This window comes from Ambystoma mexicanum, chromosome 8 (genome assembly GCF_040938575.1).
Source record: "Ambystoma mexicanum isolate Mex_15411 chromosome 8, UKY_AmexF1_1, whole genome shotgun sequence".
Taxonomy (NCBI): Eukaryota; Metazoa; Chordata; class Amphibia; order Caudata; family Ambystomatidae; genus Ambystoma; species Ambystoma mexicanum.
In genome coordinates this window covers 1,652,520,247-1,652,545,464 of record NC_090929.1, presented here as the reverse complement: position 1 = coordinate 1,652,545,464, position 25,218 = coordinate 1,652,520,247, and the positions used below count along the sequence as shown (strand labels likewise).

The following is a 25,218-nucleotide window of genomic DNA, read 5'->3' as shown; positions in this document are numbered from 1 at the left end:
GATTTGCAACAATGTGTGGCAAATTGTCCATTTGAAAGAACGTTGGGCCAGTAGCACTGGTTTAACAATCAGCTATACAATGCACCGTTATCAAACAGCTCACAGAACCAATCCAGACTATTCTATTGGACTGGGCTTTCAGACAGGACCCTATAAGCCAGTCTGAGCATGAAGGCCGATGCCAGGCCATAGTAGGTCATCCACGCTTTGCATTCTGGGAAAGGTTTTCCAGCGACTTTATAAAAGCAGCACTACAAGTCCCAGAACATAAACCAGGCCTGGATAAACTACTGATTGCGGATGCAGGACTCATTAACGCGCTCCTAGAAGCGGAAACCAGCAGCGCACTCACTTGCTTTTCCTGAGCGCATGCTCCACGCTGTGGCCCCGGAACTTCTTGTAGTAGTCGATAAAGGAGAAGGGCAGGTTGATATTGAGTGGGTTGGTCCGTTCCGGTGCCGCCGCCCGCTTCCGCGACTCGAAGGCGATCATTAGGTCCACCCAGGCAGCGGGACGCTTCACTTTGAACTGCTCGATGAAGTCCTCGCCGAATATTTTGTGGAGCAGTTTCTCAAACTCGTAGTCCACCCCCAGAGATCCATAGGGGCCACCTATAGGTGCAGAAAGGAAGGTAAGCATATATGATACATTCATCAAACACTCGATACCCCAGTGAGTGTACAAGATCTGAGGCCTTCTTATGCAGCGCCACTTAATGGAAGTTCATCACAAGCCAGCTACGCATTTGTCATTATATCCGGACATCCCTCCCCCCCCACCCTATGGGTGGATATCCACAATATAATAGACCAAGGGTCTGAAACTTTGACTTTCCGGATGTTTTGGACTACAAAACCCATCAACCCTAGCCAGCACAGTGAATTGTAAAGATGTTAGGTAAGATTTCCACAGAGCTGGTAAATCTTCCTTTCCTGGTTCAACTCCAGAACTTTTTGCTTTTCTAGTGGGATATTTTTCATTAATACCTCAGTGAGTGGGTACCTTTTTCCACCCTCACCTAATCTTTAACTCTTTTTATGGGTGTCATTTTTAAGACTCTCCATAGTGTCTTTTAAAAGTTATCATGTTCAATAACTTATTGGTAATAAGTGCCTGTTGTTTCTGCGTTGCCCTAGGGGCTGCCCATTTAACTTTCTTGTGCTAACCTTGAGTGAACTACAGTTCCCAAGGTTAGAAAGGATCTTTGGATCCCTTTTACATTTTGTTAGGTGAACCCAGCACACCCCACCTTATGTGGAGTTTTGGGGAGATACAATGTATCCCCTTTCACTTTAAAACTGTAACAATTCTGTTATAGTGACAAGCTTACCTTTAATGGCTGGTGGAAGTGATACCTTTTACTAATTTGGTGCACCTTTACTGCAAGCTGTGAACACAGCTGCAGTAAAGGCACCTATGGGTGCTCATTTTACCAAAATGCCCCCTGTCTTCTTTGTCTGCCATTTTAGTGTTTCTTGTTTGTTCCCCTGACATCTAGGACGGGAAATTCCTTTGTGTGAGTTTTGTCTTTGGCGGGAATTCCCTGGACAACCCGCCCAGGCTCCAGTCAGTCTAAGCACAGGAAGTGGGGGAGGAGTCCAAAACTTCCCCTTCCTTTGTCTTACACCTTGCTTAAATGGGGCCAATTCCCAGTGGGGGGCTGGCTGTCCTGATTGGGCAACCAGACGCCCCTTTCCTGTAAAATGCGGGGAGAGAATGAAGAGGTTGTGCTGTAGTTCCTGATAAATACGGAAACCTGGAAGCTGAAGTCATGTCGACCACTGGAACAGAAGACCAAAGAGCCTGATTGTAACCACTAGACTCAAGAAGACCTGCATTTTGAGCCATCCCATAGGTTGGTGCAACCTTGCGTTCTTGAAATACCCCAATACCCTGGGACCTCCAGCCACTGTGCGGTGCCCGGTCTTCCGAATATTCTGAATCTCTCGCTGAAACTTCATGGGCATCTTGGTCTATCTCCAGAGACACGAATCTAGTCTGAATAGTCCCCTCAAAAGAGTGCTGGACCTTTAAAACGAAGAGAATTCAACCGCAATTTTCTGTCTTCTTCTGTGCTCCTTGAAAAGGCGCCAAATCCGCAGAACCGCATTCATCCGCGAGGGAAACCTTGCCTAGAGCCTTCTTCATCAATCCCTGCTGCAAATTCCGTTCTAAGGTCTTGTTTTCAGTCTCCACGACAAGGAATCCACTGACCAGGTATTTGGCTTCAGTCCCTGAAGTTCTCCTGCTGCAATCTCTTCTTCATTGCTGAGGTACTGTGTTGGCTTGGGTATATACTAACCTTAAGCCTTTTGGGACTTCTGTGTATTCCTGGGGTGGTTTCTGTGATTGGGAGGTCCCTCGTCCAGTGCACCCAGTCCCACTGCTAGAATCCTGCTGGGGCGTCTACTGTGAAGCCCCTGGACCCTCTTCTAACTCTAAAAGTAAAGTACTCACTTGTTTGCCAGTTGTCCTAAGGAAACTCTGACTGTTGCTACTAAAGAACTTCTTCTAACACTGCCTGTTGGTCACTTGTACTAGTGACCCCCCTTCTGCCACTAAGAACACTCATGCTCCAAGAATAAGGGAAATACTTTGAAGGGATTGGGACTTCTGCCTAGAAAAGAAATCAAGTGTTTTACTTACTTGTAAAGAGTTGGTTGGTAACTGTAATTCTAAGAGCGAACAGTTACAAAAGTTCTTACTGATCTTGAATGTGTGATGCACTATTCTTAAAAGTATGGTTAACATCTTTTCTTCCTTAGGCACTGTTTTGCCAGTCTAATAGAAGTAGATGTAAAGGTATTTTACTCTCCTGTGATTAGGTTGTGCCTCTTTACAAAAGGAATGTGTTGGTTTCACCAGATTATTCCTGTAGGGTAATTGTAGGAGTGTCCTCCAACTGGGTCTTGCTTCCCCTGACTTGCTGCTAGCCTGTCCTTAATGAGTCTACATTAGGTCATTGCCTGCCTAGAATAATAACTATTCAGTAAAGTGAGACATTGGGTTTTACTTTCCACTTCATTGTGAAGTTAAAGTATGTGGGTTTTACTTACCTTGTGTTAGCTGTGTGCCATCCAAAATAAGTTACCAGAGTTATTGCTTACCTCAATCTGGGGTCCCCTGATTTCAAAACCATCTGTAATTGTATATTACATCCATAGGTTTTACTCATCTGGTATAACTATGTTATGACACAAGTAGTTATAGGTTTTTACTGCACCTAGGATAAGTGTTTCACTATTTGATAAGCGTATATTGTCCAGTTGACTGTTTACGTGACTTGTTCTAAGTGTCACTGTACAACTGGAAGAGCCTAATGCCTTTGTATTACTGAATGTAATCTGAAATTAACCATTGGTCTTTTACTCCCAAAGAATAGGCTTGACCTATACTAAAAGTGTATAACAAGGTTTTGACTTCCCTAGAACTACTGTTAGGTGTTCCAAATAAGGTTTATACTTGGGTCTGTTGATTTCAAGTATAGTGTTGTCTTTTTATATTGTGATTTTATATAATGTGTTAGTACTTACTTAACCCCTAGATTTATCTTAGTCTACCTGTATTTAAATAAATCCTTTATTTTTACAATACATAATGTTTCAGTTTGTCTTTGGATCCTTTGTATTACAATTTCACTTGTACCGTATCTACTGCCCTCTCTCCCTCCTAAAATAAGCCTGGCTGCTCTGCCTACGCTGCCATGTACTCAGGTGGTACAGTCTTATACCAAGGGTGGAGTCTTGTACAGCCTCAGTTGAATGGTTTTTCCAAGCCCTTAGTTGGACTTCAGAAAATCTGTCCTAACAAAAGGCTCATGAGAGTTGTAGTCCTTGAGAGCCAATGGTTGCAGAGCCCTGTAATAGACACATGGCAGACATAAACCGACATGCCCTTGCCCTTAAAAAGCACGTTGTCTGATGGACCCATGGATGGATAGATCTAGGCAGGCATATCCAATAACAACCAGGCCTTTACATTCTGTGCATTATTCCCACTTGACCCTTGGCTGAAGATCACACAGCTGCAGGTCCTTGTATACCCAGGTACGGAACTTTAAGTGAAGTGGGGCTCTTTGGGGGTAATCTCTGGGTGAGTCCAAAAAGGTCTCTCAACTAGAGGGCCCCTATGCAGTTCTCCAAAAATGATTTCTCCAACGGCTGTGTGCTAAAGGTTTATAAAAAGATGCCGAGTGACAATTCTGTCGCCATCAACTCTTGTAGAATTACTTAATCCATTTTATACATTGGTAGTTATACGATTTGCTTTGTAATACTTTGAAGGAAAAATAAAGCATGAAGAATAAATTGTTTGATTTTTACAACAGATGATTCTATTGAAGGCTTGCATTGGAAGGCAGGAATACATGTAAGAAATCAGAATCACCGATTTCCTTCAAAGGAACTGATGAGGTATTTTGATTACATTTATGAACATCTTTGTTTGAGTTACATTTTTGACTGCTGATTTTGACATGTCTTTGTAAATAGAATGTTACACTCTTTCATGACAGGAGTGCACATTTTTCCATCATCAGCAAATTTCCGCCAGGCCACTTTGACCAACCCATGGCCTGCCATGGTTGCCACATGCGCTTTTCAAGCATTGAAAGGACCAAAGCAAGAAGAGGGCAGATGGAATGGGCAGAGCAGTGCACTGTAAGAAGTGTGGCTGGAGTTGGGGGCAGGTGGAGGTTCCTATGGATGGAGGACCCGGAGAACAGGGAGAAAGTGGTCGGGCTCTGGAGACACAGTCAGCTGGGCCTAATGGGACATTGGGGGCAGCAGGATGTGCCCCCACTCAAAACAAGAGCCATGGCATATAATATCCATGAATGCAGGTCTGTATTCTGCATCCATGGATGCAGGTCTGTCTTCTGTACCCATGGAGGCAGGTCTGTCTTCTGTACCCATGAAACCAGACCTGTGCATTAGACTGCACTCCCCGCCACAGGGGCAGGCCATATGGGCTCTACACCATGATAGTCTGTGTAATTGGAGGCTGGTATGACTTCTGTATCCATGGAGGCAGGTCGGTCTTCTGCATCCATGGAGGCAGGTTGGTCGGTCTTCTGCATCCATGAAGGCAGGTCGGTCGGTCTTCTGCATCCATGGAGGCAGGTCGGTCTTCTGCATCCATGAAGGCAGGTCGGTCGGTCTTCTGCATCCATGAAGGCAGGTCGGTCGGTCTTCTGCATCCATGAAGGCAGGTCGGTCGGTCTTCTGCATCCATGAAGGCAGGTCGGTCGGTCTTCTGCATCCATGAAGGCAGGTCGGTCGGTCTTCTGCATCCATGAAGGCAGGTCGGTCGGTCTTCTGCATCCATGAAGGCAGGTCGGTCGGTCTTCTGCATCCATGAAGGCAGGTCGGTCGGTCTTCTGCATCCATGAAGGCAGGTCGGTCGGTCTTCTGCATCCATGAAGGCAGGTCGGTCGGTCTTCTGCATCCATGAAGGCAGGTCGGTCGGTCTTCTGCATCCATGAAGGCAGGTCAGTCGGTCTTCTGCATCCATGAAGGCAGGTCGGTCGGTCTTCTGCATCCATGAAGGCAGGTCGGTCGGTCTTCTGCATCCATGGAGGCAGGTCGGTCGGTCTTCTGCATCCATGGAGGCAGGTCGTCTTCTGCATCCAAGAAGGCAGGTCGGTCTTCTGCATCCATGGAGGCAGGTCGGTCGGTCTTCTGCATCCATGGAGGCAGGTCGGTCGGTCTTCTGCATCCATGGAGGCAGGTCGGTCTTCTGTACCCATGGAGGCAGGTCGGTCTTCTGTACCCATGGAGGCAGGTCGGTCTTCTGTACCCATGGAGGCAGGTCTCTCCCTCTCTTCTGTATCCATGAAGGCTGGTCTGCTCATTATACTGAACTCCCTGCCACAGGGTCAGGCCATATGGACTCTATACAATGATATTATGTATCAATGGAGGCCGGGCTGCCTTCTGTACCCACAGAGGCCGGGCTACCTTCTGTACCCACAGAGGCCGGGCTACCTTCTGTATCCAGGGAGGCTGCGCTGCCTTCTCTGCCACAGGAGAAGGCAGCGCAGGGCTTGAGATGAACTTTGTCCCCTTGAGTGCACAGCTATATCAGCCCTGGGTTCTAGACGCACACACGGTTGTACAGAACTCAGACACAATTTTCTTGCACTCCCAATTCATGATGGCAGAGCACGGTATATAAGACGATCCAGGACGACAGTGGACCTGTGGATCAGAGTCGCCTCTCCTCTGGGGTGTCACAGAACGTTGGTACTAAACCGGTTCTACAGGGCTCTTTAGGCCAACCAGTAAACAGACAATTGCTGCTGAGAGAGAGAGAGAGACCACCAGGCCTGTACAGTCCGTAATTGTTCCTATCTTTTCTTCACGACACCTAGTGTTATGAAGCCGGTCCTCTCTAGCCCCAATCCATGCAAGTCAGTTATCTGCACGCACTGATATGATGAAGATACAGCATAAGCACTCCTTCGGCTTCATCTCCTGCTGTCCATTGAACATCCTTGTCATGGTGGGACCACCTTGCTTTCTTAGACATTCCAAACAGTCACAATTTTTGAACATATATTTTTTTCATTTCTGTATTCATATGATAGCTAGCTTTTTCTTTAGGCAGTGTTAGTTGACCAAGACATGGACATGTTTCGATCCGAATGGACCTTCTTCAGGTGGAGCCATGGGTGTTGCTAGGTCTGAAAAAGATCTGGGGCTACTAGGGTGGCCAACTTTTTGAGATCCTTTTGCGGGACACTTGCCCACAAGGCGGCGATGACGTCACAGCGTCATTCACGTTTGGCCCGCCCCATTTGCAATTTAAACAATGTGTTAATGACTCTTAACACTTGGCTTTATTGCAATGCAAATGGTTTGTCCTTGGGAGGTGATAGTCATGTATTTTAACTGGAAACATGACCATCAGTACCCCAGAAACAAAGATTTATCATTGGAATGAAGACAGGTGTCGGATTGTTAGCAGCAAGACAAAAGGAGCCGGGGCCACGGAGCCACCCAGAGAAAGAAAACTGCAGGCAGCAGCAGGCGGTAGCCCAGTGGTGTGTAGATGACCACTTCAGTTTGCAGAGTGGCTGTGCTGGACGCAGGTTGTCCTGACCTGCTGTCTCTCAAGAGTCACACTCCAGGGAACAAAGCAAGTCGGGACAACCTGTGTCCAGCACAGCCACTCTGTAAACTGCGGGACAGAGCCCCAAATACGGGACAATCCTGCTAAATACAGGACAGTTGGCCACCCTAGGGGCTACTCCAATGTCAGGACTGTCTTGACTCGGGGGCTAGCTAGCCTTTTGGTTGTAGCCCATCAGCTTCTATCTGGGGCTACAACCAACAGATCCAGCGCTATAGCTCCCCCAGCCATCCCCTAGCAATGCCTATGGGTGGCACGCCTCCTGCTCGTTTTACGGTTCATCATTGGAAACTTCACTCTTACTTCTTCCAGTATAAGATTCCAGTACTGAAACCAGTAACGTTTTAAGTTACATTTTCCAACTAACACTGCCTAAAGCAAAATTTAGCATATGAACACAGAAATTAAAAAAATATATATTCAAAAATTTGTGACTGTTTGGAATGTCTAAGAAAGCAAGGTGGTCACACCATAACAAGAATTAAATAGTCTCATGGACAGCAGGAGATTAAACTGCTCTTCTATATACATATCTGCATGCCCCGCCCTGCATGTGCAGGATGTATTGCTGATACAACCCATCTACACCCCCACCCCCCACAAACAACACATGAATATGCAAAGAGTTATAACAGCAAAGTGAAAGCTTAATCACAATGATGAAACCAAGACCGAAACAAAATGGCGGAGAAGGGGACCTCTTACCGGAAGCCTTGTAGAGTTCCTTGAGATGTCCTTCTGGGAGCGTTATCTGGTGCACAGTGAGGTCCACCGTCCCGCCGCCACAGTCCACTACCACGTACCGATCACCTGAAATGGAAACCAACACTTGAATGAGAAGCCAATGCCTGACAGTAGAAGAGACGCCGGCGAAACCTGTCAGCCGAAGCATTCCAAGCTCCCAGCCGTGCAAGTTAGGGAGCTAGAGGCGGCAACTAGTCATGTGTAGCACAGAACCGCAAAGCACATCATGACACCCCTTAGCATGACCAGTGCTGGGTGCTTTGAATTAGGATTGCTCTGGTAATGCCCATTTCATTGTGTGTCCCAGTGGTGCTAAATTCAATATTGCACATGGCAGTGGTAAATTATGCTGTACAATATAACCTCATCGCCATGTATATGTTTACAGTATTTTAATATAAACCAAACCCCACAGAGATACAGTGATTGCCTTTCATTTTCTGTGACCTCACACCGAGGCAAGACATGGGCCCTCATTACGAGTTTGGCGGTAGCCATGGAGCCACCAAACCGGGCTCATTTACCGGGTTCCTGCAATAAGGAATAACCGGGTCATGCCAACATTGGAGGACCCGGTAATTCCTCCTTGCAGGAACCATTTGAGCCCCCATAGGGCTCAATGGGAATGGGGATGGGGATGAAGGTAAGAACGGGCACATTAAGTGTCCCGTTGCTACCTCCTCCTTCCCCTCGCAGGACCCAGAAAGCACGCCTGGTTTTACCAGGCGTCTGATCCGGGTCCCGCGATGGGAAGCCTGTAATCAGCCCTGATGGAATGAAGGGGGCCGGTCCCGTACCAGCCCCCTTCATTCCGTCAGCGCAAGCCTCATAATGAGTCCCATGGTCTTTGCATTCTGTCCTCTTTCTTTCTCTATGAATGCATGTTTAGCGCGTGAAGAAATGCATAAGGCTGGAGCGTGGACGTGCGTTAAACTTCCTTTGTGGTCCAAAAAGAACTTCATCCTGATAAAATATAGATTCTGCCCTAGATTTCTATGTGTGGTAATTGGGATACATATATGAAGGTGATATGAGAACGTAGTTGAATAAAAACACAGCATTGCATTGGTTGAGGGCATCATAGATGAAATGTGGCCACTTGGTGGCAGTGTGGCACTCCATAGCAGAAAGGCAGTCTTTTGAAAGCGAAGCGGGACGTACCAGCCAGCACTTTGGGCTCCGGCCATTTCGGCGAGGCGCTTTTGGCGCAGGTCCCTTTAAGGCATGCCGAATCGTCCGGAGCCAAAGGTGTTGCGTCAAAACATGGCATACCGTGTTGCAAGCTAATGGAAAGTCGTGGCTGTAGAAAATTTCAGTGGACGCTCCAGGCAATTTATCAAAAAGCAACCACAGCATTGCATCATATTATCGCATCTACCCCCAGGGTCGGCCTTGGGCATCAAATCGTCTTGGGCACCCATAAAAAAGTAGCCCACAGTTCCAAATGGGGATTCATTGCTTTTGCGACAGACTGAGTAGCACCCAAGGGAGAGTTCTTTGATAAAAGGTGGTGCAATTTAAAGAATATTTATTCAGCAACAATGGTCAAAACTACCAGCCGCATGGTGAAGTAACTCATTAAACTGGCCCAAATTGGGCAAAAAAGTGGCACTCTTAGACCAAAAAAAAAGGCCACACCAGCATTTTGCGTTTTTCGTTCGGGCATTGCCCTATTGCCCTATAGGCCTGTGAGAGCCTGTCTACAACACATGGAAACCATTGCCCTGTAGGCCAGTCCAAGCCTCTCTACAACACATGGACACCATTGCCCGGTGGGATTTCCGAGCCTGTCTACAACACATGGAAACCATTGCCCTGTAGGCCAGTCCAAGCCTCTCTATAACACATGGACGTCATTGCCCTACAGGCCAGTCCGAGCCTGTCTACAACACATGGACGCCATTGCCCTGTGGGATTTCCGAGCCTGTCTACAACACATGGACACCATTGCCCTATTGCCCTGTAGGCCAGTCCGAGCCTCTCTACAACACATGGACACCTGCAACATCTGTATAGGAATCTGTAAAGGACGGTCTGAACACAGCCTATTTGGGGCATCTCTGCGGATCTGTTATGGATGAACTGTAATAACGCATGCGTTGTGACGTCACGTGCAGCTAAAGAGAACGCACGTAGCAGAAGTCCAGCTGTCGCTGCAGCATTTAATGAAAGCTGTTCCAATCATTGCAGATCCCTTTTTTCTGAACCCTCTGTGGCAATTCACAGCCCTGACCTGATCAGTAGCCATTTCTTGCGGGATGTTTCAGTCTATCGCTGGGATCGAACACAGGAAAGAGGTCAACTGCCTGCACGGTGGCACTTATGTTAAGCCACGAGACAGCCATGGCAAATTGTATCTTGGTGGAGTTTCTATTGCCTACTTTGCCCGATTCTACATGTATTCAACATATGAACAATTGGAAGACCTCTGGCATCAGTGTCGGTGCAAGACCAACACCAAGTAATTAAAGGGTTAATAATGGGGCCGTGTACTATAGAAAATAAATGCCCCCTCCCACCTGTAAAAAACGGGATCCTTATGATCTGCCCGTGAATGTTTTGTTGGCGGGCAGACTGCCCGCAGTAAAACTGCTCGGTGCCTCGTTTTGACCGTTCATTCAAAACGGGGGCCTGGGCAATATTTTTCCCCTGCCTCCATTGGGGGAACCCCTCCCACCCCCTGAGGCCGCAGTTACATGAGGAGAGGGGGACTCCCTGCAAACCCTACTCCTCATGTTCAGGTAAGTGTACACGTGTTATTCTGTTCTTTTTAACTCACTTGTGTGATTTATTTATGCTGAGAGAAGTTGGTTGGGTTGTGCCATGGATAAAGTGGTGTTTTTGATATTTTCGTGCTAATTTCTATTATTGTTAATTTAAATAAATACCAATATATTTCCCGGACACCAGCCTGATTCTTGGCTCATTGTTAGCTCAGGGGAGAGGAATCAAAGGGGCTTGATATGTGTCTGAGATGGGGCTAAAAAAAGAATCTGTTAATCATTTTGTTGCATAACCACGTGAGTGGGGAGGGCAGGAACTCCCCGTGTTGAGGGTGGCTTCTCAATAAACCGTTACATTTTGCAGGGTTCACAAACATATGCATGGTTTGCTAACCTGTGGACATGTGTACATACAGGGACGGCGATAGCAATCATGGTTAAGTCTTACACCCCATAGGAAAAGGCCATTTTGGGGTGCCTATAACTTTGCCACTATTTGACAAATCCACAAAAAACGTTCCTCAAAACTATAGACCATACTATTTTTTTTAGGGTACTTGCATGCGGTTTCATCTGGGTGGGCAACATTTTAGGGGGGAATTCTGCCCGTCCACCGCCCGAACCGCTCAAGTAATTTGCACCAAATGTTCCTGAGAAGCGATGGTCTGGTCTTGAAAGTCTGCTTTCACAAATATGGTGTTCATCTGTCAAGCGGTTTGTTTAAATTTGGCCAAAAAGTAGCTACAGAAAAATGTGTGATACAGCGTCGACAGCTACAGCTTGCTGTATCTCTGGATGGCCCTGGACAATCTGGTCACTAGCCTGGGCCACCAGGAGGTTAAAGTGGCCGGGGATCGAACCTGTGTTGCTTTGTACCATCTTGCCTCCAAGTCAAGCACGTTGCCCCTGAGCTATCCTCCCGAGGTGTTGGTGGGAGATTAAGGGGGCAATCCAGAGCCAGCCCTATCTTTGAGAGAAACTCCAATAAGAGAGCCTGAACCAGCTTGTGTCTTTGCAGACCTTTATCTCCAGCCGCGTCTCTTCGTTCAGACGTTTGCCAGTGTTTGTCTTTATATACAGGAAGCCCCAGAGCGATGGCGGGGCACATCAACAAAGGCCAAGTGAGCAAACCAGCACCAGAGCATCCTTCTCAGAGTCGTGAAGAGAAGGTAAGATGGGCCGCCACAACACCACATAGACGCGAGCACAGCCATGCACCGACCCGAAAAAGAGACGGCTGCTGCAGCTACATACTAAAGCATCAGGGAAAGCCATGTTGCAAGCAGGGCAGGCTCCAACAGCCAGCATGCACCATCTGATAAAGGGACTCTAGACCACTGGGGAAAGAGAGGGGGAAACCCACCCAAACCTACCAAAATGATCCACAGGAATGGACCACAAACCTGGGCGGAGCTTAGTCATCCATTGAAGACTTTTCCCCTGCACAGACACACCCCGGAAAGGGAAGAGGAGCACAGATGGGTAAGGAAAGGAGGGCAATCCCCACAGAGGGAGCGAGATTTAAACCAAAAAACAGGAAAGAGGAAGTGTGGGTTTTCAAGTGAAATCAGAGGTGGAGGACAACCAAGAAACCAGCGGGAGGAAAGAGTAAGCAGCAGCTTGTGGAGGAGATTGTTGGAGCAGGTGAGTTATTGGTTTAGGATATGGATTGTTTGACGAAAAGACAATAACCTACGGTCGAATTGACCTAATTTTTTTGAGGACAAATTATTTTGACCTACTGCGAGGGGAGAATCTCCAGCCGCCCCCCCTCCCAATGCGGGGGGAGACCTCCCACCCCCTCTCAACTTCCCCCCACCTTAATCTATTTACTTACACAACCCCACATCTATTAATTCAAATGTTCCAATTGGCCTAACGAATTTGACCCAAGAAATGCAGTCAATTAGGAGTAGGTCAATTTGGCAGTAGATCAAATTGGGTAATACCGTGGCTTAGGAGTGAAAGTGGGTTTGCAGTTTTAGTGTGTGTGTGTGTTTGTGTGTGTGGCAAGTGAGTAAAAGTTAATGTAAGAAGTGAATGGTACTGGGTGAAAGACGGGTGTTTGAGTAATAGTGAGGGGAGTAGAAGGGTACTAGTAGTGGGAGGGGGAGAGTAGCAGTGAAGGTGGGTGGAGGAGAGTAGTACTGGTGGGAGGAAAACAATGAGAGTGGTGGGAGGAGGGGAGTAGTGGTGGTGGGAGGAGGAGGGGAGTCGTAGTGGTGGGAGGTGTACGGTAGCAGTGATAGGAGGAGGAGGCGAGTACCAGTGGTAGGTGGAGGAGAGTAGTAGAGGAGAGTAGTAGTGAATGTGGGTGGAGGAGAGTAGTACTGGTGGGAGGGAGAGAGTAACAGTGGTGGGAGGGGGAGAATAGTAGAGGAGAGTAGTAGTGAATATGGGTGGAGGAGAGTAGTACTGGTGGGAGGAAGAGAGTAACAGTGGTGGGAGGAGGAGAGTAGTAGAGGAGAGTAGTAGTGAATGTGGGTGGAGGAGAGTAGTACTGGTGGGAGGAAGAGAGTAATCGTGGTGGGAGGAGGAGAGTAGTGGTGGTGGTGGGAGGAGAGTAGTAGCAGTTGGAGGAGATTCGTATTTTGTGTGGAGGAGATTAGCAGTGGGAGGAGGAGAGTAGTACTGTGCATGCAGGAGAGTAGCAGTGGTGGGAGGAGGAGAGTAGCACTGTGCATGCAGGAGAGTAGCAGTGATGGGGAGGAGGAGTAGTACTGTGCATACAGGAGAGTAGCAGTGATGGGGAGGAGGAGTAGTACTGTGCATGCAGGAGAGTAGCAGTGGTGGGAGGAGGAGAGTAGTACTGTGCATGCAGGAGAGTAGCAGTGGTGGGAGGAGGAGAGTAGTACTGTGCATGCAGGAGAGTAGCAGTGGTGGGAGGAGGAGAGTAGTACTGTGCATGCAGGAGAGTAGCAGTGGTGGGAGGAGGAGGAGAGTAGTACTGTGCATGCAGGAGAGTAGCAGTGGTGGGAGGAGGAGAGTAGTACTGTGCATGCAGGAGAGTAGCAGTGATGGGAGGAGGATAGTAGTACTGTGCATGCAGGAGAGTAGCAGTGGTGGGAGGAGGAGAGTAGCAGTGGTGGGAGGAGGAGAGTAGTACTGTGCATGCAGGAGAGTAGCAGTGGTGGGAGGAGGAGAGTAGTACTGTGCATGCAGGAGAGTAGCAGTGATGGGAGGAGGATAGTAGTACTGTGCATGCAGGAGAGTAGCAGTGGTGGGAGGAGGAGAGTAGTACTGTGCATGCAGGAGAGTAGCAGTGGTGGGAGGAGGAGAGTAGTACTGTGCATGCAGGAGAGAAGCAGTGATGGGGAGGAGGATAGTAGTACTGTGCATGCAGGAGAGTAGCAGTGATGGGAGGAGGAGAGTAGCAGTGATGGGGAGGAGGAGAGTAGTACTGTGCATGCAGGAGAGTAGCAGTGGTGGGAGGAGGAGAGTAGCAGTGATGGGGAGGAGGAGAGTAGTACTGTGCGTGCAGGAGAGTAGCAGTGGTGGGAGGAGGAGAGTAGCAGTGATGGGGAGGAGGAGAGTAGTACTGTGCATGCAGGAGAGTAGCAGTGATGGGAGGAGGAGAGTAGTACTGTGCATGCAGGAGAGTAGCAGTGATGGGGAGGAGGAGAGTAGTACTGTGCATGCAGGAGAGTAGCAGTGATGGGGAGGAGGAGAGTAGTACTGTGCATGCAGGAGAGTAGCAGTGGTGGGAGGAGGAGAGTAGTACTGTGCATGCAGGAGATTAGCAGTGGTGGGAGGCGGAGAGTAGTTGTGGTGGGACATATTCGAAATGAAAAAAGTCTAGGTAAATCATTGGGAAAGTAAGGTTTTCATAGTTTTACAAAATAAAAGTAGGGAGGTGATGTTCCTTAGTCCCTGGAGCAATGAATTCCAAAATCTAGGTCCGTGTACAAAGATCTGCCTATCCCCTCTTTGAACCTGGCGGGATACGGGTATGCTAATTTCTTTTCCCCAGACTGAAGTGATCTCATAGGCTGGTAAAGCGAACTCCTGTTGCCAGGATACGAGGGAGCTAGTGCAGTCATGCATTTGCACATCAGGCATAGGACTTTAAAGTCGATCTGTTGACTGACAGCCAGCCAGTGTAATGAGATTCGATGGTTTGACGCTGGAGTAAAGCAATATCGGCCCGAATGCCGCATTTTGGCAACGTATTGTCGTTGAAGCTGATATTTAGGGATGTTTATTAGCGTGGCATTCGCATAGTTTAACGGAGTTCACCAGCGAAGCGACCTCTACTGGGACAGCTGCAGGATCGGGAGAGCTGAAGGAAGTAGTGGATAGTATCACATACACTCTGACCCGTGATACTGATTGGAGAATTACAGCCCATATCGCACTGCCAGTGACATCCTCGATCCTTGACCCTGGGAGCGTAGGTAGAAGGTGGACCAAACAGGTGCGGTGGTGGAGCAGCGGCCTCTGGTTGCTTCATAAAGCCTTTTGGACCCATATGTATGATTTCCGAGTTGGAGTCTATTCAAGGTCGTCCATTGTGCAATTAGAAATATGTTCTAGCTGCACTGTGGGGTCTGTGATCCGCAGGTATAGCCGAGTGTCTTCTGCGTAGGAGTGGTAAGACAGATTAAACCTCAAGAAAATTCTCATCAATGGTTGTATGTAAATGCCAAAAAGAATTGGGGACGGGGAAGAGCCTTATGGAACTATACAGTGTACCCGGGTTTCCGTAGATATAACATTTCACAACTTAACACTTTGACGACGATCTGTCAAGAAGGAGCGAAGCCAGACCAGTGCTTTATTCGACACCTGCCACATTAAAAAGTCTAGCAACTAGGATATCAAAGCCTGTTGTGTGAAACGCAGCAGAGAGGCTCTCCTTTTGGTTCAGATCCAGATTGAGCAGAAATCCATCACTAATGCAGATCGTGCTTCGCGTCCTGTTAAGGACATCCTCTTTGTGGCCCAAGACAGTTTTTATGCATGCGTTCCTTTGGTGAGTGAATGTCCTTCTGTAAAACGAAGAGAGTGAGACACTATCCTACACTTCCCAATGTTTACACCTTATCAACTTCCTCCCCATGATGCAGGAATATGCAACCTTTGCCTCACCAGCGGTTTTGGACTGCAACTCCCATCAGCCCTAGCCAGTATGGGTTATTTGAAATGGTGAAAGGTCGCAGGATTCGTAGTTCAAAACATATAGAGGGCTGCAGCTTCCAGCCTCTGCCCCAGTGCAAAAGAAAATCCAGCACAGAGACCAGAAGAGCAGAAATACCTTACCCACGGCAGAGCACACCTTACCGGCTCCTGACACTGCAAATAAAGCCCTTGAGCGCCCACTCTCACTCCCTGCAGTGCTCATATATGTTGGACTCGCACATGTGCCCAACAACAGCTGAGCAACACAAAGCTAAGCCTGTGTCGCAGTAATCACAGCTGTGCTCCTAGGCCCCCATTACCCCCGGATCACACGGCCGCCATTACTAGGCCATCAGTACATCACACCACCGGTTCCATGTGTTAAAATCATGACAAAAATGGCCCTTTTCACAAGAAATTGGCAAAAAGTCCGATTTTGCCGCCACAATGAAATGGATGCGGGGCACACGATCCGCAAAGCACGGGCACATTTTACAAATTTAGGGGGGTGGGGGCCACCCCCTACGTGTAATGCGTACACCTTTACTGGGACAAACCGCAATTCTTTTTTACAGACTACTTTTTACCGCGATGTTATTACTGCACAACACACCACCATCGTCGTCAAGGCATTTAGCAGACAACAAGGCTTGGAAAACACTCGTTTTAATGACCTTTACAAGCAATAATCAATCTGCCCCGTCCAGAAGAGGGGCAGGGGGTGGGGGGCATGAAGGAGATGTGAAAACACCAAGCTCATCAAGTACCCTCCAAGCAAAGTGCACCAGCTCGTTCCAAGGAGACGGAAAAACCAGATGATATTGGGGTTACATCTCCTAAAGTCTTGGGATGCGACTGGCACACCGACCAAGGAAGCAACGGAGGGCTGTACATGTCATTGAGGGTAACATATGAGGTAAGGCCGGGGGGAGTGTGCAATACGTGGCCCATGACACTAGCGTGCACCATCGCTTACACATGTAGCAAGGGGAAATATGGACCTATGAAAGAGCCGTCTGGCTAAAAAAAAACAAAACTCCTCGACTGGGATTTCTCTTAATCTGCCCACTCGGGGCAAGTCCCGCCTGGGATGAAGCTGACCTCTTGCCTCACATCACTTGTGCGTCCTGAGGCCTGCGGGCATCTGACGCCAAACAAGACATAAAATAGATAAATAAAGGTAAGTAACCTTGAAAAGATAACATTTTCTTACTTGTGAATACCATTCACGGGAAGTTTGGCAGAGTCACCTGGGGGGACATTTCTGGGTTAAGGGACATGACCGCTCATGATTTCAGCGATATCTTGTCACGGTATAGTCTGCATTTCATATTAAGACGTTTACTATATGTGCAAAACACCTGATCAGTTTGAACGAATGTATGTATTAATTGTATACACCTGTAAGTGGCCTCAAGTGCAGCTTCCCACCAGATGATTGTAAAGGGTTTAATTGTGCATAGAAAAATACACACACAGGTGAGATATTATATTTGCCCAGTCTGGTGAATATTGCCTCGCACTGTCTCTGATGAGGGTAAGTGGCATGCCTACATTCAGATACATGTGTGTATATAAATGAGGGCCAGGCCTCTGAGCAGGAGGGGTGGGGAGGAGCGCCTGCTCTCTCCCTGGGCTCTGCTGTCCTTTTTCCCTGCGTGCGCCGAGGCACGCGCACATTGGCACTGTAGTCTCGCGGGATCTCGTGCGGGACGACGAGATCTCGCCAGGCTACCCCTCTACAAAACTCTGAGAATTCTAATTTAGAAATTGTAGCATATGCAGGGCTTTAGTGGGGTAAGAAATCGAGGGGGCGGGTCCTCATTGGGGGCGTGGCTTGTGGGAGGGGCGTGGCCTAAATAGTAGGCAAATCGTAGGGTAAACACACAAATATATATAAATGTTATATATCTGTGTGCGTACCTTACTATGGTTTGTGTACTTTGCAAGCCATCTTTTCTAAACATAGAAATATGTAACATATTTCTACGTTTATAAAAGATGGCTTGCAAAGTACACAAACCATAGTAAGGTAGCACACAAATATATAACATTTATATATATTTGCGTGCATACCCTACGGTTTGCCTAGTTTTCAGGCCATCTTTTTTAAACATTTCAGGTTTATAAAAGATGGCTTGAAAAGTACACAATTCAAGCCATCTTTTATAAAGCGTTGACTACGGACAAAATTGTCCATCGGCAAAGCTTTATAAAAGATGGCTTGAAATGTGTACTTTTCAAGCCATCTTTTATAAACCTCGAAATATGTTGAGGAATCCCCAGGTTCACCGGGGGTTAAAGACACCTCAGCGACCTGGGGAAACAAAGGGACAGTAACTGCCTCTGGTGACCTCTTGCGCGAGGGGTCACCAGATGCAGTTACTATGACTGACGTAAGTGGCAGCCAGTCACAGCGTCGCTGTGGTTGGCTGCCACTTTTGTCAGATCGCCTGACTTCATGGCAGGCGCCTCTCCCGTCACGGCTGCGGCCGCGACGGGATAATGCATCCCGCGATTCCCGCCAATGTTGCTGTAGGACGGGGCCCCGGCAGGGCCCCGGCTCAGTCCCACTTTTTGGAGACTGCCGGGGCCCAGCCCCGGCAGTCCCCGGCCCACTTTAAGCACGCTGCATATGTGATAAATTGTGTGCTTTTATGGATTTAATTAATCCGAAATAAAGTGAAGAAAACAGTGACTTGGTATAATTGACTTAATCGACTGGTGTTTCAGAGAGTGGCTGATGGTTTTGGAGGTAGGGTAGCCGAGAAAGCAGCTCAGTTGGTTGAGCCCTAGTACTGGTGTTGCGCGTGTAATCGTACGGCAACATCCCACCAAGGCTGATTTAAGCCTCCGCACATTTCAGAGGTCGAGAAAATGAATACTAATTTGTTCTTAAAGGATAAAACCTACAAAGAACGCACCGTCAATTGAGTTTGTTACGTGCAATATGTAAACTGTCATTATTACCAAAGTATGCGTGTGAACACTGCTGCAGTGTCAGTTTATAAAAGAGTAGGGATTGTCATTAAGTGTTTTGGCCAAACCTAAAATCGACAAATTAAATCTCACCAATACCTCTCCCCAGTGCTTCTTTTCCTATGACGAGGACACTCAGATCCCAGGTGGCTGTCATTCCGAAGATCTGCCCATCAGTTGCCACATGGTAGATGTCAGAAACATGTCCGTGCTCTGGTGACCCTCTACAAGAGCATTCTTCAGTCACTAGAAGACTAAGTGTGACTGACTGCCCCAGCGCCCCCGCTTAGCACCGAGGGCCTGCAAGCAGGGCCAGACGCTGAGAGCTTTGGCTCGCCAGATATGGACTACAATTCCCATCAGCCCTAATAGTCCATGGTGAGGGACCATGGGAATCTCAGTCCAGAATATCTGGAATCATAGATTGAAGGTCCCTGGCCTATGTAGGGCAGCAGTAGTGATAGCCTAAGTGTAGTCGACCTCCCCCCAAATCAGCACAGAGGACCTGCAGAAAGGCCCAGGCATTTGGGGCTACACCTGCCATCAGCCCTAGTCAGCAGAGTAATGTGTGTGAATCCATATGGGTCATAGTCTGAAACATCTGGAGAACCCTAGGGGTGTAGACTTCTGCCCTAGCTAGAACCTGAGCAGTGAAAGCCTAAGTGTGAGACCCCCCCACTTAGTACCAAGTGCCTGCAGAAATTAGATGGATGCAGAGCACTTTGGCGCTTCGTTTTTTTTGGGACTACCAACTCCCATGAGCCCTAGCTAGAACAATTAATGGTAGGCATCAGGGACGTCGAGGTAGAATACAACCCAGAGAGCCAAGGGTTGCAGACTTCTGTTCTAGGTGAAGCATCTCCAAGTCCGATCCTGGGTTTGTAAATCCATTCCATGTTTACAGATTACCCACAAAAATACATTTGGAGTCAGTGATTATGAATGGAAGGCATTCCAATTGTTAGTGCTAATCCAGAAGAGCTGGTGTTGTTGAGGGGGTCGGGGGGGCGAAGGGGGGCTAAGAGTATCAGACTGTGGGACTCCTCCTAAAGTGCATTGCAATTGAACTAAAAATCAGAATGGGGCAGCACTTGCATGTCAAATAGCTGGGACCCATTGAGTAGTGAAAGCCAGTACTGGCACCAAGTCCCTCCTGGCATGGAGTCATCTGGCAACTCTAATGTGGTCAGCTAGCCCTTCTTTTGTGGAAAAGGCACACAACCTCTGAACATTGACCAACATACCCTGTAAGCACTACATCAGGTGATCCATGGCAACTCTTTAGAAAGACAAGGTGTTTGGAAAAGGAGTTCATTTTAAAGTGGCAGTCATATGGAGGAAGGTATCCATTTCAAAATGTCAGCTATTTGTGAAGACCGCCATTTTTAAAGGGCCGTTGTCTTTCAGGAGGCAGCCATTTTGAAAGGGAAACCATTTAGAGAGCCACACACATTTTAAAAAGTGTTCTGATGAAAAACCAGGCAATTTGAAGAGCCCTGCCATTTCAAAATGTAAGTCATAAGCAAAAAGGTGTTATTTTGAAAGCACATACATTTTTGATTTTCTTTTTAAATAATTGCGGTGTAGACTTTAAAAAAAAAATAAAAAATGCACCAGAACATGTACGGTTTGCAGGTTTTTCTTTTGCACTGCCCTAGACAATAAACCAGGAAGAGGGTTTAGTGTGCTTTATAAATGTTAAAATAAATAAGAGCATGCAGGAGAGGACTGGGCACAGTACCTTCCTCCAGTTCGGACCAGAGCTCGCCTATGACATTCTCCACCAGGAAGGTTCGACTCTGCCGGTTACGCCGAATGTGCTCCTTGGCTAGCGACGGACAGAAAGAGATGAAGGGGGTTAAAAGGCATGAATCGAGGGGTTAACTCGCATGCAGAAAGAACATGGAGAGGGGGACAGAAAATGGCTCAGTTAGAACAAGTGGTGCGTTCGCTGAAATCCGTGCAAATGCCTCCAATTACACAGCTTTGCCCATAGGTGTCTCTAGTAATGTAGCCTTTTCTGGGGCAGGGGTAGGGGCTCTGGGTCTGGTTCTGGCTCCCGGATCTAGGTCAAAGCCTTGCACGAGGGATCAGCCAAAGGCAAAACAGGCTCTGTGTGGGCAGGTGTTCGCTTTTACAATGAAAAGAACCTGTAGTGACATATAAACTGTAATTAGCTCCCCACCAAAAGTGAGGTCCTTGTAGTAAAGTCTCTTTGTAGTCACTCGGCTCAAAACTCAGACACAGACCAGTTGTGGAGTCTCAGATTGGTCCAGGTGGAGCTTTATTATAGAGTATGTACATAATCCTGTTACTCTCGAGTATATACAGTGACAATGATGACTGGACAGGGACAGGGATGGGTAAGTACGCCAGATATAAAGGAGCAGACCCATCGGCCATCCTATCATCCCAGCTCAGGCCCCCAACTGACACACTCAGAACATTCACTCACAGATCCACTCAACATTCTACTGAGCTGCACTCATTGACACGCCTAGAACATTCACTCACAGATCCACTCAACATTCTCCTGAGCTGCACTCATTGGCACTCCTAGAACATTCACCCACAGATCCACTCAACATTCTACTGAGCTGCACTCATTGGCACTCCTAGAACATTCACTCACAGATCCACTCAACATTCTCCTGAGCTGCACTCATTGACACTCCTAGAACATTCACTCACAGAGCCACACAACATTCTCCTGAGCTGCATTCATGCATCAACATTCTGATGGCAAGCACTCCAGGCCAGTGACAAGACAAGACTGCAATAGAACAGCTCCCTTTCATCCCAGATTCAACCACAACATACAACAGTCCTTCATCACATTGAAGAAAAGAAAAAGAGGTCAGCCCCATTTAATAATAAAAAAGGAATTGGGCCTTAGTTAGTGCTACACAGTGAGAAATACAATATCACCCAACTCAAATATCTCCAGTAGTTCATATATCCATCATGCTGTGTCCATCTTAGGCCTTTCTCTCCCCTTTGCAGTTCCTTCCTTCTACAGACCACAGTCTGTTCACCCTGGGCGGGGGCAGAGCAGGCCACCTTTTGGGTATGCACTTGCGCTGTAAGACCACTATGGTGGGGATGAGCAGAGTGTAACATGAACATACATAGACGCTTGCAAAAGCTGCTGCAGGCTCGGTGTGACATCACTACTCGCCTGCAACATGAAAATGGAATCACTCCTTTTATTTCATGTATTTTAATTGTTTTTTTATAACGTGGTTTTTAAGCGCGGATCCGGGCTCTGCGTGGTCTTGCTTCCAAGACTTGCGCGTTGCCCCTGTGCTATCCTCATACTAACCCAGTTGGGCTGTGAAGTCACAAAGGTGTTGTCCGCGGTATCACAGCGCAGAGTTCCAACTGCCACCAAAGCTTTGAATCAAGCTTGGGCCCAGTTTTAAAGATTTTTTTTCTCTTTTAGATTGTTACTCCTGAAGGGGTCTGTGACAGTGTGCAGCCATTGCTTGATATGGAGACCTTCATGGAGGTGTGTTTATTCAGTTCACTGCTGCGGTTTAACACAGGTCAACTGTGTTTTAAAAACTTACTTTTAAACCAAACAAAATAGCGTTTACATTGTTTTGTATTAAACCTGCATACAATGCTTCCATTCCTTGCAGCACACAGGAAACTGCCTTTTGATTTTATTTTTCCTGATTTTATTTCCCTTTACATTGTTCTTGTTTTCTTTTCCTTTTAATGGACCAATTATTTCTATGTAATGGAGGATTGTGATTGTTTTAACTTTGATATGTCATTATTTGTCTTTGTTTGTATGTGTAGGGCTGAGTACGAACAACCAAAATCAGAGTAAAAAAAAAGAATTTAAACAATTTTTTTGGTTGGCAACCTTAACAGAGCACACATTGGGCCTCGTTACAAGTTTGCCAGTCTGGTAACAATGGTGCCGGTAAGCTACTGGCACTGTTTTTACCGGACTGACAAACTACGAGTTTTGCTCGCGGGTGCCTTTCCGCCCGCCAAGTCTGACTTGTTTTGGGGGCGGACCGGCACCCGCGAGCAGACTTTGACACATGCACCCGCAACGTTATTAACGGTGCCGGTGCATCCGGCCTCCCCATTCCCTATGGAGCTGAAATGGGAATGGGCAGTAATAACTACCGGCACCCGGCAATGGGGATGTACTGGTTCTGCCGTGGCTGGAATGCTCCGGTACATCCACATTGCCGGCTGCTGGTAAACAAAACGACTCAGGCGACAGCCGTGTCGGTAATTACTAGCACGGCTACCGCCGTAGTCGTAATGAGGGCCATTGTTCTACATATTAGAAAATGGAAGATATCTTGACCAGTGCTGCAGAATTTTAGAAGAGGACGGACTGCGATCCCGAATGCACAGATATCCTTAAAGAACTATGGGGGTCATCAGAAGTTGGGCGGAGCAGTAAAAACGCAGTGATTATGCTATTAACATCGCATTACCGATCTGCCCAATCCCGAGTTTGGGTGGAAAATAGGAGGGTTATCTTCAGATTTTTGCTGGAGGTAAAACCCTCCCCTTTCCACCCATTTGCGGCACTATTCCAGCTGCGCAAATTGCACCATGGTAATAGCGCCCAGAATGTCGCAATGGGTCCAATAGATCCGATGGGAATGGGGACTTACAGCCACCACCACACTCCTCCCTGCCCCCCCCCCCACAAGTCGGGATCCAGCGCTAATAGCGCCATAATGAGTTGCGGTAACGCAATTTACACTGGCAGTATCCCAGCGGAATTACGAGCTGGATACCGCCAGACCTCTGATATAGCCCTAAGTATATGGGATGAAATACCCCCACGAGACATGAAAATAATATTTTAATTCACCTTTGAGTTCCTCAACCTCATGAAATAACCCCTGGGCGACTTGTGATATCCACACAACACACAGTGAGGGCTTCACTCCATATTTACATATTAACCTAAAGATACCGATGTGATGCTGTACATCCCTGCGTAGGAAACATTATCCAACAGAAAGTATAGCCTTTTGGACTGGAGAAGTATGATCATTCTCGCACACTCCAGTTCTTAAAAATGGAACGGTCTGATCAATTACTTTCTTGGTTTAGTGGCAAGAGTTGCAGGGCACTTGCAAACTTCCAGAACTGAACAAAGGGCAGTTTTATTTGCAATGCTTGAGAGAGACAGACGAGGCAGAGAAGATGGCTGGATTTCTGACTGTAACTATTATTCAAATAGTTATTATTTGAAGTACCATTATTTAAGTTCGAAACACGTTAGCAAGAACTCAGGATATTGAATGAGGGTCAACTCAGCCTTTCATCCATCCGAGGCCAATAAAATGAGTACCACCCTGTGGGATAAGAATGTCTTCTGTTATTTCAGCGCTCTGACACCTATGGGTGTGCAGCACTATATAAGAAATACATTATTTCTATTATTATAGTAATAATAATCGCAACAATAATAATGCTGACCTTTGAATTTCTCCTTTAAACCTTTGTGATGACACTTCTTTTCAACAGACAGAAATGTATGCTGTTCTTATAACTTTAGACCGCTCTAACCACTGGGTGGCAGTGTGGGTATATTTATTAGCACACCCCGCTCTACTAGGCAATACAAATAAGTGCGCCGTAAAGCACAGCCTATGGGGTCACAAGAAACCTGCATGAAGTGGTCTCTGCTGTCGCAACAAAGATGATCAAGCAAAGGTCAATTAAGTCACACAAGAGAACAAGCATTGGCAATGCCAACAGTTTTCAGGCGCTGTTCCCGTTTAATTCCAACTGCATTTTCAGGCACTGTTCTTGTTCAATTCCATCTGCATTTTTAAGGCACTGTTATTGTGAATCTATCTACATATTCAGACACTGTTCTTGTTTAAAATCTAGCTGCAATCCAGGCTTTATTCCCAATTATAGCTTCCCATCATGCCTCACACATCCAAGAATGGAGCTGCATGCAGGCATTCCAGAATCCAGACCAATGACCTTCTCTGTCAAACTTCATCCCTCTCCTTTTGCGCCCCACCCCCCAAACATCCTTGCATGCACACCCCTTGTCTATATCCACCCCACTCTATCCAGTGCTCCTCCTCCCTCCTCACACACCCCACAAACCCCCCCCCATCTCACAGGTCCCTTCCGTAAGTGCACATCACACTTCCCAGAATAGAGCTGCACACTGGTGGGCCAGATACCAGAACATCGACGCTATCTGCCACTCTACCCTCCAGCCCATCCCCCCTCATCTCCCTACACACCTCCACCCACACTCCTCACCCCGGCACCTTTCTCCACTCTCCACTTCATAACCCCCCCCTCTCCCATCATCCCTAATCATATTTCCCTTCCCCCAGCATAGCTCGAGCCACCTTGGCCAACACACCACATTCAACATTCACTCCTACACACACACACATGCACACACCATTGGCTCCCAGACACTACCCTAAACTCAAAGGCCACATCCTCTGGAGGACATCACACCCTCAATCCTCTGCTCAGCTCCGGCCAAGACCCCCCCCATGATCCC

General features: G+C 47.4%; 1 protein-coding gene across 1 annotated transcript in view; it reads right to left on the bottom strand.

Annotated features, from left to right (window-relative positions):
* HSPA12A (heat shock protein family A (Hsp70) member 12A) overlaps positions 1-25,218 on the bottom strand; it is a 392,947-nt gene that overhangs the window by 28,895 nt on the left and 338,834 nt on the right. The window contains exons 8-10 of the mRNA XM_069611919.1: positions 20,437-20,523; positions 7,837-7,941; positions 353-611 (exon numbers count right to left, since the gene is read on the bottom strand). Coding sequence (XP_069468020.1) covers positions 353-611; positions 7,837-7,941; positions 20,437-20,523 — 451 coding nt within the window. The remainder of the gene's footprint in view (positions 1-352; positions 612-7,836; positions 7,942-20,436; positions 20,524-25,218) is intronic.